Source organism: Mobula birostris, chromosome 12 (genome assembly GCF_030028105.1).
Source record: "Mobula birostris isolate sMobBir1 chromosome 12, sMobBir1.hap1, whole genome shotgun sequence".
NCBI classification, from domain to species: Eukaryota; Metazoa; Chordata; class Chondrichthyes; order Myliobatiformes; family Myliobatidae; genus Mobula; species Mobula birostris.
The window spans coordinates 106,873,872-106,886,452 of record NC_092381.1 but is presented as its reverse complement, the minus strand read 5'-3'; the positions used below and the strand labels follow the sequence as shown (position 1 = coordinate 106,886,452).

The 12,581-nt window shown below is 43.7% G+C and overlaps 1 protein-coding gene across 3 annotated transcripts in view; it reads right to left on the bottom strand.

Annotated features, from left to right (window-relative positions):
- LOC140206163 (protein Smaug homolog 1-like) overlaps nt 1-12,581 on the bottom strand; it is a 127,118-nt gene that overhangs the window by 11,603 nt on the left and 102,934 nt on the right. For all 3 annotated transcript variants that reach the window (XM_072274409.1, XM_072274410.1, XM_072274411.1), the window contains exons 8-11: nt 12,004-12,089; nt 8,190-8,305; nt 2,437-2,638; nt 752-878 (exon numbers count right to left, since the gene is read on the bottom strand). In XM_072274409.1, coding sequence (XP_072130510.1) covers nt 752-878; nt 2,437-2,638; nt 8,190-8,305; nt 12,004-12,089 — 531 coding nt within the window. The remainder of the gene's footprint in view (nt 1-751; nt 879-2,436; nt 2,639-8,189; nt 8,306-12,003; nt 12,090-12,581) is intronic.

Here is a 12,581-nt window from a genome sequence, read left to right as displayed (position 1 = left end):
AGTAGCAACAGTACTGAGATTCCACCATTTGTAGACAGTTTCTCTTACTATGGACTGATGAACACTCTGGTCTGTAGAAATGCTTTTGTAGTTTCCAGTTTCATGCATCTCTACAATTCTTCTAAGGTCCTCAGAGTTGTTTTGATCGAGGCATGGTGCACATAAACTGATCTATCTCGAGAAAAGCAGGCTCTGCCAGTAACCTGACTTTGTGTGTCTTTTTTTTAAAATATAGGGCAGGGTACCTCTACACTGCACACCTCTAATCTCATCTCATTGATTGGACCCCTGACTCCAAATAGCTTTTGTAGAAGGCATTACCCCAGAGGTTCAGATACTTATTTAAACCTAGACTGTGATTGTTTAAATGGTGTTCTCAGTATTGACAAGAAGTAGTACAATTGTTTGTGTTAATAGTTTAGGAAGATTGTGTTTGCCCATTATTGAGACTTAGATGAAGACCAGACCACAGTTTATGAGTAATTAATATAGAAAATCAGGTAATTGCAAAGGGTCTGTAAACTTTTCCTTGCAACTGTATACTTACTGTAAACCACAACTTTTTTCTCTAGCATTATGTATTGCATTGTACTGTTGCAGCAAAGACAACAAATTTCATGACACATACTGGTGATATTTGGCCTGGTTCTAATTCTGATACAGGATCTCCAAGTATTTTAAAACTTTGCCATTTCTTTATTTCTTTCCAGAGAAGAAGGAAGAGATGATCAGAAGCTGACCAGCTACAAACCTGCCTGCTGGAACATCAGGATGGTTTGCGGAGAGGTGTGCACAGGGAGAGAGTAGGTTCGTTGCACAGAGCTGCGACTTTGACTCGGCATGCTATTACTGCCACCAGGATTGGCAAACCACAGGTTCTGTTAGGAAAGGGAAGATGTGCTTAGCTCAGCATGGTTGAATTTCCTCTCAATAGAAGCTTAAATATTATCCGTTGAAAGAACATAATCATACATCCTTGCAGTCACACAAAACAGGGTTATCAATGATAAAACTTGGTTACCTGAGCTTCTTCGATAGCTATAATCCCAGAACTTGAATTCCTTTCTGAGCGTGGATACACTCAGCTCATTGGTACTTCATTCAACGCAATGCATTTCCCCTTTCAACCCCATTTTTCTGCCTTTTCACAGTAACATACAAGACCATGAACTACAGGAGTAGGCCAATTGACCCATCGGGTTCTCCCTGTCACTTCACCACGGCTGCTCCATTTCCTCCTCAGCCCCAGTCTCTTGCTTTCTCCCTCTATCCCTTCATGTCCAGACTAATCAACAATTTAAAACCCTCTAACTTAAATATATCCAATGACTTGGCAATGAATTCCACAGATTCACCACTGTCAGGCTAAAGAAATTCCTCTTCACCTCCATTCTAAATGGACTCATCTCTATTCTGAGGCCCTGTTCCCTGGTTTGAGACTCCCTCACCGTAAGAAACATCCTCTCCACATCTACTCTATAGAGGCCTTTCAATGAAGTCACCCCCATTCTTCTGAATTCCTGTGAGTATGGGCCTACAGCCATCAAATGCTCCTCACACGATAAGTCTTTCAATCCTGGAATCATTATGGTGAACCTCCTTTGAACCCTCTCCACATTTGCTAATCAAGAACCTATCAACCTCTGCTTTAAATATATCCAATGACTTGGCCTCCACAGCCATCTGTGGCAATGAATTCCACAGATTCACCTCTCTCTGGCTGAAGAAATTCCTCCTCATCTCCGTTCTAAAGGGCTGTCATTGCATTCAAAATTGAGGGGTTTAGATAGGGTAAACGCAGCTGGACTTTTTCCACTGAGGTTGGGTGAGACTAAAATTAGAGATGGGTTAAGAGTGAAAGGTGAAAAGCTGAAGGGGAAAGTGAGGGGAAACTTCTTCATTCAGAGGGTGGTGAGAGTGTGGGATGAGCTGCCAGCGCAAATTGCGTATTCAAGCTCAGTTTCAATATTTAATTGAAGTACATGGATTGTAGGGGTGGAGGGCTATTGTCCAGCAGCAGGTAGATTGGAGTAGGCAGTTTAAATGGTTCAGCATAGACTAGATGGACTGAAGGGCCTGTTCTGTGTTGTACTTATCTATCGCTCTATTTTGGAGTTGTGCCCTCTGGTCGTAGACTCTCCCACTACTGAAAACATCCTCCCTGTGTCTACTCTATCTAGGCTTTTCAATATTCAGTATTTTTCAATGAGATCCCTCTCTCATTCTTCTAAACTCCAGCTGGGCTCAGTGGGCTGGAAGGGCCTATTATCATGCAGTACCTCTGAATAAATAAATAAATACAACCTAATTTGAAATTCAGACTATGAGATTAACCTGGTGAATGGTTCAGCCAAACTGAAAGTATCTGCATCAAAACAGACCTTCCAAATGTATTCACTTTGCACACAAACGCTACTTCATAATAAACACACTAACCTGCCTGCCTTGGCTTGCCAGTGGGTTAAGTGTGTGCCTTGGAGAAACACCACCCAGATTAGCAGCCGATGTGCCAATCAGACCCATGCGGTTTGTAGAAAGACCCCTTGGAGGGACCTGGAATGGCCGCTGGCCTCGTCGGTTCAGGCCACCAACCACAGAACCGGCTGTGGGGAGGGAACTGGACTGACCAAAGCCCCAGCTGGAAAACAAGAGCACAAAAACGTTTCTGTAAACAAGCACAAATCTGAGAGTGTAATGAATGACAACACTTTACTGGGCAGTATGAGCGGCACTAACTCCGCTGTGGCGCTTCCAAACCCAGCTGCGGTAACAGGAGGGTTGGGCTTGGCGCTAGCAACCCCATCCCTTAAAAACCCAGCGCTGCAGAAATGCCAACAGAAGACTTATGAAGTTGTGTGGTGAAAGCAGAAGCCACAGGATCGATTAACCTCTGGCCCAGGACAGAGGACTCTAGTGAGCTGCTGTTGGTGAAGGGTTTAAGATGATGATGAGTGGCATTGTTAAAGCCACATTTTATCAAGAGATCCTTAACTCCACGTTGTTTTTTTTTAAAATGGTTTTACTTTTCCCGTCATTCACTCTTACTGGGGCAACAGGTATCCCAAATTTCAGAACTGAATCCTCTCCTGTAAAGCTCCCCCACATATACAGTATGTTCTACCACAGCAGGGTTAGTGAGCCATTTCCCGTTAGAGGAGCACAGACGATACGGATGGCCAATTTGAACGTAAACAGAATTTTAAATATCGTTTAATCCCACATTTTCACCTGTTTCAAGGGTTTGAGGAAATCTAGAGCCAGAATGTCTATCCTGTTTCTAAAGAGACTGAGTGGCTCAACAGACAGCCCGGAATGGGCCGAACAGCAGGATGTCCCAGCACAAACCTAGGCCAACAGTCCAACGTGGGCAGATTAGGCAATGCACCAATTCAGTGAGGTCTGATAAAGTTGTGTTGTTTCTTCTGGAGTGTCAGAGGCTGAGGGACAAATTGACAAAGGTCTATAAAATTATGAGAAAAGACAGATAGGGTGGAAATGTCAAATAACCAGAGGGGCACACACAAAACGGTGGAGGAACTCAGCAGGCCAGGCAGCACCTACGTTAAAAAGTACAGTCTACGTTTCAGGCTCAAATCCTTTGGCAAGACTGGAGGAAAAAAAGCTGAGAAATAGATTTAAAAGGTGGGGGGAGAGGAGTGGGAACCACCAGGTGATAGGTGAAACTTGGAGGGGGAGGGATGAAGTAAAGAGCTGGGAAGTTGATTAGTGAAAGAGACAGAGGCCATGGAAGAAAGAAAAAGTGGGAAGAGCACCAGAGGGAGGTGATGGGCAGGCAAGGAGATGAGGTGAGAAAGGGAAAGGGGGATGGGAAATTGGGGGGGGGGGCGTGGCTTGGGGGTATTACCAGAAGTTTGAGAAATCAATATTCATGTCATCAGGCTGGAGGCTACCCAAACGGAATCCAAGGTTTTGTTCCTCCAACTGAACCAGAGGGTATAGGTTTGCACAAGGAAGCACTGTACGAGGCATTTAGATAGTAAGGAGTTTGTATGCATAGGTTTCCTCCGGGTGCTCTGGTTTCCTCCCACGGTCCAAAGACGTACCAGTTGGTAGGTTAATTGGTCATTGTAAATTGTCCCATGATTCGGCTAGGATTGAATCAGGGGATTGCTGGGGTGGCGCAGTTGAAAGCGCTATAAGGGCTTATTTCATACTGCATATCTATAAGTAAAATTTAAAATGTGAACCTGCAGGAAATGGAGGGATATAGACCACATGCAGACAGATGGGATTGACATAAATCTAGCATCATGATCATATAGACATTGTGGCCTGATGGGCCTGTTCTTGTGTTATACTGTCCGATCTTCTATTCTGTTAACACAGTGGAGGCTCATGAGAATGATACCGGGAATGAAAGGGTTAATGTACAAGGCGCACTGGATGGCTCTGGAGTTTAGAAGGATAGGGGGATCTTAATAAAACCAATTGAAGATTGAAAGGCCTGAAATAGTGGAGGCGGAAAGGCTGTTTTCTACAGGTTGTGGAGTCTAGAGTGATGTCATTTTATTACTGAGATGAGGAGGAATTTCTTTCGCAGATGATGGTGAATCTGTGGAATTCATTGCCATAGACGGCTGTGGAAGCCAAATCATTGGGTATATTTAAAGCGAAAGTTGATAGGATCCTGACTAGTAAGGTTACAGCGAGATGGCAGGAGAATGGGGTAGGGAGGGAGGAATAATAAATCAGCCGTGATGGAACGGCAGAGCACACAATGGGCCAAATGACCCAATTTTGTTCCTTGGTCTTAATACAAAAGTTTGTTAGACGGAGCTTACTGTGTGTGAATTGTTCGTAGTAACACAAGAGTATAAATGGCCATGTGCCACTTGTATGATGTCGTTCGTGATACCGAGCAAAGGAAATGATTGCAGCATTTCCTTTCATAGTGCACTCGACTTTCAGCAGAGATGGCACCTCAGGAATTAGAAATGATTAATTCATTGAAATGTAATAGAACCAAAAGGCATTAAAGTCACTTTTGCACTCTTTGTTTTAGGAAACTGGCCAAACCTGCATTAGTCTGGGATAGAATGAATCATCCTCAAGTTGGGTTCCTTAAAAAAGGCAGGCAGAGAACCCAAACCATTTCATATGGGGAGTAAATTCACAGGAGATGTGAGGGACAAGTTTTTTAAAAAATATACAGAGTGGTGGGTGCCTGGAATGGTGGTACAGGCAGATACATTGGGACTTTTATGAGACATTTAGATAGGCACATGAATGTGAGGAAGATGGAGGGATATGAACATGGTGTAGGCAGAAGGGATTAGTTTCGCTGGCCGCTTGATTACTAATGATGCCGCAGCAAAAACCTTGCACTCACCTTCAGATTGCACAAACATCTGATTGTGCACTTCAGAAAGGGTAAAACAAGGGAACACACACTATTCCTCATAGAGGGATCAGAAATGGAGTAAGCAATTTCAAGTTTCTGGGAGTCAATATGTCTGAGGTTTTAATCTGGACCCAACATATCGATGCAGCTACAAAGAAGGAACAGCAGCAGCCATATTTCATTAGGAGTTTCAGGAGATTTGGTATGTCACCAAAACACTTGAAAATTTTTACAAATGTACCATGGAGAGCATTCTAACTGGCTGCATCCCCATCTGGTATGGTGGGGGGAAGCAGAGGGGCTATTACGGAAGATCGAAGTCAGCTGAAGAGAGTTCTCAACTTGGGTCAGCTGCATCATGGGCACTAGCCTCTATAGTATCTAGGACATCAAGGAGCAGTGCCTCAAAAAAACGGTATCCATCATTAAAGACCCTTCACCCATGACATGCCCTGTTCTCATTGTTAACATCAGGAAGGAGATACAGAAGTGTGAAGGCACACACTCGATTCCGGAACAGCTTCTTCCCCTGTGCCATCAGATTTCAAAATGGATATTGAACCCATGAACACTACCTCACTACCTTTTTTATTTCTGTTTTTGCACTACTTATTTAACTATTTATATATAAATAAATTATATATGAACACACACACACACACAGTATAATTCACAGGTTTTTTTCTCTATTATGTATTGCAATATACTGCTGATACAAAGTCAACAGAATTCTGGTGGTATTAAACCAGACTCTGATTGGGTTCGGTACAACATTGCGGACTGAATGGCCTGTCCCTGTGCTGCACTGTCCTACATCCTCCTGATAGTCCTCATTCTAACCTCATCGTGCTGTTGTCATAACAGGGCTTTGAACTGCCAATGCAACAGGGATTCAATTTCTCTGGTTAGAAAACCTTCTGGACAAATCAAAGCTGGCATAATAGATCTGGTACAAGTGCTTTAGACCCTTACATTTTAATTATAATATGCTGAATGGCAGTAAACGTTATGTAGCATTTGAAACTCACTTCTTATTAAAAAAAACTCACCTAAATGAATACATCTTTTGTTCTCAATGTCAATCATTTATCCTATAAATAGTATCAAACTGTGGTGTTCATTAATTTGGAGAATCAGGTAATACATAGTTTGGGTGTGCCTGTTTCACTGACAGATTCAAACAGATGTGATTGTAAGATTCAAATCCAATTTGCTACAAAACATTCTTTCTGAATATTCTGGAACTTTAAACATTTAGTGGCAGAGCATTCTATAGGATCCAGATTAGTGCCTAAATAATTGGTTGTATTGCCCACTATATTTCCCCTTTCCATTCATGTTAAATGTGCCAAGTATAAAGCAAAAACTAAGACTCCTGATTAGATCAGCATCATGGGAGATTGAAACCGAGACAACTGGCACAGCTGTAGCAGGCCTCTGCACTCAAACGATCTATCACTCTCCCTGAGTCAGTGTTTGCTGATTCTCGAGTCGGCAGAACTCCAATAAGCGTCACTGCACACTGTAACATCGAAACAGTGAGCTGTGGGTCTCCCTTCTCGGTATGGCAGCAGCGACATCTCTCTCTCCCCCTCATTAGTGGGAGAGCCTGTTGAGATGTCGCACTCTTAGGATGGACAGTGGTTTTTGATGGACTCTAGAGGCTTTGCTGTTGCTGAAGCAAGTAGGGGGAGGAGAAGGGAGGGGTGATGTTTTGCTGCTACTTGTGCACGGGAGGGGGCAGGGGGGCTTTGGGATTCTAACATTTTTCTGTCACTCATTCTTTAGATTTTTGTGTCTGTTTCATGGATGTCTGTGAAGAGTAAGAATTTCAGGTTGTATACTGTATACATTCTCTGATATTAAATTGAACCATCGAACCATTGAAAACCTTCGGATTAGTTCAGCAGGTTAGTCCAGTAACTATGGTGGGGTGGAATGGCAGCACAATGCTTTGCAGGTCCAGCGACTGGGGTTCAATTCTCAGTGCTCTCTGCAAGGAATCTGTATGTCCTTCCTGTGACCACATAGGTTTCCTCTGGGTGCTCCAGTTTTCTCCCACATTCCAAAGACGTACCAGTTACTAGGTTAATTGGTCAAATGGGTGCAATTTGACGGTACAGACTCTTTGGGGGCCAGAAGAGCCTGTTATCATGTTGTATTTCTATAAAATAAAAAATAATAATAAGCATGCCGATACTGTATATTATTCCTAACTTCTACAGTAATATTTGACATTGCACCCTATCAAATACTCTTTGGCATCCAAATCTATTGACAACCCCTCCCCAACTCAGTCCTCCTCACCCCCAACTCTCCACCACAGTCACTTCTTTTTTGTTTAAAAGAACCATCCTCAAAGAATGCTAACAAGTTCATCGAATCAACACACAAGATGCTGGAGAAACTCAGGTCAGGCAGCATCTAAGGAAATGAATCTCAGGAAGTCTATGTTTCAGGATGAGACCTTTCTTCAGGACTGGAAAGGAAGGGGGAACATGCTAGAATAAAAAGGTGGGAGGAAGCAGGGAATGATGAAGGAGGCTAGCTAGAAGGTGAAGCCAGGTGGGTTGGAAAGTAAAGGGCTGGAGAGGAAGGAATTCTAGAGAGGAGAGCTTATCAAATGGTTTCCATGTTAACTCTGCTTGACTGTCTTCAGATTTTTGAAAGGTCTTGCTTTATTTGAATAATAGATTTCAGTATTTTCCCCAATGGCAGATGTTAGTCTTGTTGGTTTTGTCTCCTGGCAAAAAAAAACAAGCAGGTGGAAGACTCTTCCAGAAATGTCATTAAATACCTGAAGTTACCCTTGGCAGGGAAAGCTCACCTTCTCTGGCGAACACCTGGCATCTCCAGTAAGGCTTTTCTAGGAAAGGACCTGAACAGCTTAAACATCTGCTGCTTCCACGAGAAGAGTCTTTTCTTCTGTGTTTCCGTAAATGCCTGGAACCAAACACACGGAGAGATGAGCCTTAGCTTGGGAAAGACAGCAGAGAAACCCAATACCTACATGATGTGCAAGGTGACATTTGAAACATCATAAACACAGATGCAACACCAGGAGCCTTGCAGAAGTCAAGGTAGATCAGATTCTGTGATGATACATCCACTAATATTTGCTTTGCAGAGTGGGAAAATGGTGCAAATTTGAACCACAGTGATTTGCAGTACTGAACAGCTCAACACGCTAAGGAACATTTTATTCATTTCTTTAGTGATACAGTGTGGTAACAGGCTCTTCCGGCGCAACAAGCCGTGCTGCCCAATTACAATCCATCTGATCAATTCACCTACTGTACTAACCCATACATCCCTGGAATGCTGGAGGAAACCCACAGGTCACAGTGAGAAGGTACAAAATCTTCACAACGATGGGAAATGAACTGGGTTGCTGGGGCTATGCACAAACTGTGCCACCCTTAATCTATCCTTTTCTAAAAGCTGGAACACAGCATACAATTAAAGGCAAACAACAGGAATACTGCAGATGCTGGAAATTCAAGCAACACACATCAAAGTTGCTGGTGAACGCAGCAGGCCAGGCAGCATCTCTAGGAAGAGGTGCAGTCGACGTTTCAGGCCGAGACAAATCATGCAAATAATAAACTAGATAAATAATACTGAGAACATGAGTTGTAGAGTCATTGAAAGTGAGTCTGCAGGTTGTGAATAATAAATATGTAAATAAATAATACAAAGAATGTGAGTGAAGTTACCCACACTGGTTCAGGAGCCTGATGGTTGTGGGGTAATAACTGTTCCTGAACCTGGTGGTGTGGGACCTGAGGCTCATTGTGGTGAGTGAAGTTATCCACACTGGTTCAGGAGCCTGATGGTTGTGGGGTAATAACTATTCCTGAACCTGGTGGTGTAGGGCCCAAGGCTCCTGTACCTCCTATGCGATGGAGGGATGCAGGAGTAGTACGAGTAGATAGTTCGCTGAAAGCATTGTCACAAACTGTCAGGGTGATGAAGGTATTTGGCACACAGGCCTTCAGTCACAGAATTGAGTACAGGAGTTTGAACATTATGTTGTAGGTGTACAAGATGTTGGCAAGGTCTGGAAGATTGTGTAGAGCTTCAGTCGCCCTGTTATGGACAGATGTCAATAAACTGGCAAGAGTCCAAAGAACAATGTCCTCAGAAAGTGAGGGTCTGAGTGATAGGAGAGGGTGCGCAGGCTAAGACTTTATTCACAAACACAAGAGATTCTGCAGATGCTGGAAATCCAGAAATACACACACAAAATGCTGGAGGAACTCAGCAGGCCAGGCAGCATCTATGGAAAAGGAAAAAAAAGTCGATATTTCAGCCTGAGATCCTTCATCTTTGACTGCTTACTCTTTTCCTTTTCTTTTTGGTACGTGCGAGTCTGTGCATGTGCGTGCGTGCGTGCGTACGTGATGATGTCTTTTTCATGGCTTTTACAAGGCGCAGAGCGAGCGAGAGAGAGAGAGAGAGAGAGAGAGAGAGAGAGAGAGAGAGAGAGAGAGAGAGAGAGAGAGAGAGAGAGAGAGAGAGAGAGAGAGAGAGAGAGAGAGAGAGAGAGACACTGTGTGGCGCGCCACTCCTCACACAGACATTTTCGCAGTACTTTTACCTTTTATTTTAGGAGGTCGAGTTGCGATCTCGTCATTCAACCCGGCACAGATGGAAAGCGTACTCGGGAGTGGACCCGATTGGTTTCAAACCTGGGAACCTCCGCTCCCAGGTCCGGCGCCGATGTCATTGTGCTACCAGCTGGCCTGCTTACTCTTTTCTATAGATGCTGCCTGTCCTGCTGAGTACCTCAAACGTTTTGTGTGTGTGTTGCCTAGGATTTTATTCCTTGGGATGAAGACTGAGGGGTGAGCTATCATCAGCATTATGTTCTGTGTCATATGACATAGGCAATTATGGTCAATGACCAAGATTGTTTTTGGCAAACGTTTCTACAGAAGTGATTTACCATTGCCTTCTTCTAGGCAGTGTCTATACAAGACAGGTGACTCCAGCCATTAACAATACTCTTCAGAGATTGTCTACCTGGTGTCAGTGGTCGCATAACCAGAACTTGTGATATGTACCAGCTGCTCATGCGACCATCTACCACTTGCTCCCATGGCTTCACGTGACCCTGATTTTGAGGAGCAGGGGGTAAACAAGTGGTACACTTCGCCAAAGGGTGACCCTGCAGCAAGCAGAGGGAAGGAGCACCTTACACCTCCTTTGGCAGAGGTGTAGGCTCGGGACAGACTTTGACTTTTTGGCAGAGGTTATACAGTTTTGAAGAACATTGGTAAGTGTATACAGTCTTTATTGAAGGGAAAGGGATCCAAAAACTAGAGAGCACAGGTTTAAGGTTTAAGTGAGGGTGGTGGGGGGGGCAACTTCTTTGTTCGGAGGATAGTGTCTATATGGAATGAATTACAAGAGAATGATCAGAATTTAGAAAGGCTTGATGATGAATACAGAGGAAAGGTTTAGAGGAAGAGTTCTCAACCTTAACGACATTAGTCAAAGAGAGAGTATGAAGGGCATATTTTCTCCATACCTTGGCCAACATCTCTGTCCCTCAAGTGTGGACTATCTGGCAACTTTAAGCTGTCCAAACTGGCTTGCATATTTGTCAACAAAGCAAGCACCTTAACTACACTTCAAAAGGTGGTTCATTGACTGCAATCTTTTTATGAAGTACAGGAAGATACAACAATATAGTAAACTTTAAACGCGAGAGATTCTGTAGATGCTGGAAATCCCGAGCAAGACACACACAAAATGCTGCAGTAACTCAGCAAGTCAGACAGCATCTATGCAGGGGAAGAAATAATCGATGTTTCAAGAGGAGACCCTTCATCGGGACTCAGAAAATAGTAAAATTCTACCTCCTCCCCTTTTCATCGATTGCTAGGGCTGGAAAAAGGTATTTAGAAACAGGATCAATGCCCGTTTCATTTCGGTTTCAGAAGAAACATTACATCAGATGGAACAGAAGAATGTTTCCCAGTGGCCACCCATTTCTATTCCGACATGTCAGTCCACGGCCTCTTCTACAGCCATGATGAGGCCCGCACTCAGGTTGGAGGAGCAACACGTTATATTCTGTCAGGGTAGCCTCCAACATGATGGGATGAACATTCATTTCTTGAACTTTTGGTAGTTGCCCCACCCTCCTCTCCTTCACTATTCCCCATTCCTGTTTCTCTTTCACACCTTCTCTTCTTACCTGCCCATCACCTCCTTCTGGTGCACCTCCTCCTTCCCTTTCTTCCATGGTCTTCTGTCCTCTCCTATCAAATTCCCCCTCCTCCAGTCCTTTCTCTCTTTCACTAATCAACTTCCCAGCTCCTCACCTCACCCCCTCCTCTGGTTTCACCTATCACCTGCCACCTCGTACGTTTTCCTCCCCTCCCCCCACCTTCTTGGTCTGACTTTTCCCCTTCCTTTTCAGTCTTGTATTTCACAATTTTCTTTTTTTCTCTGTTATTATGTATTACATTGAACTGCTGCTGCAAAGTCAACAAATTTCACAACATATGCCGGTGATATTATACCTGATTTTGATTTTGTGTGTGCTGCAGGAGAATGAATAGCATTAGAATGCACAGCAGAAGAACGTACACGTCAGTCAACAGTGATTGTCGTAACCTGCAGATACCCACCTCATGTGCCAAGCACTTCTCAAGGAGCTGCAAGTAAGAGCTTATGTTTTCTTCATCTGGCCTGGACACTAGCAGCTGAGTGCACACTTGAGGAAAAGAGAGAGATTACAGTGTTAGAATCTCTGCTCCCTTCAACCAAATTTTATCAACACAGAAAACATTCCCATTTCTCTCCTCTGCATTTTTTAAAGCACAGAGTATACTTTATTTCTGCATCCTACTCTGACCTCTGCCTCCTACACTATTCCAAAGAAGCTTAGCACAAGTTCAAGAGAACCACACCCAATCTTCTGACTAAGCACATTTCAATGCTGAAGACAACATTTTTAGATAAGCAGACATTCTCGTTTTCGAATGTACATTCGCAACATTGCGTCCTTTCCTCCGAGGGGGTACTACCTCCTCCCCCACCCCCCCGACACAACCGATGTTATTCACAAAACCTTGCAACCCTCTTTCAGCCACACTTCTACCACCAGCACTTGAGAATTACTCTAAACTTATCACTAATCGTTTACTTTCCCTCCACCCCGCTGCCTGTTGCTGCAACTTAACCCTCGTAGTATCTTACTTTTCTG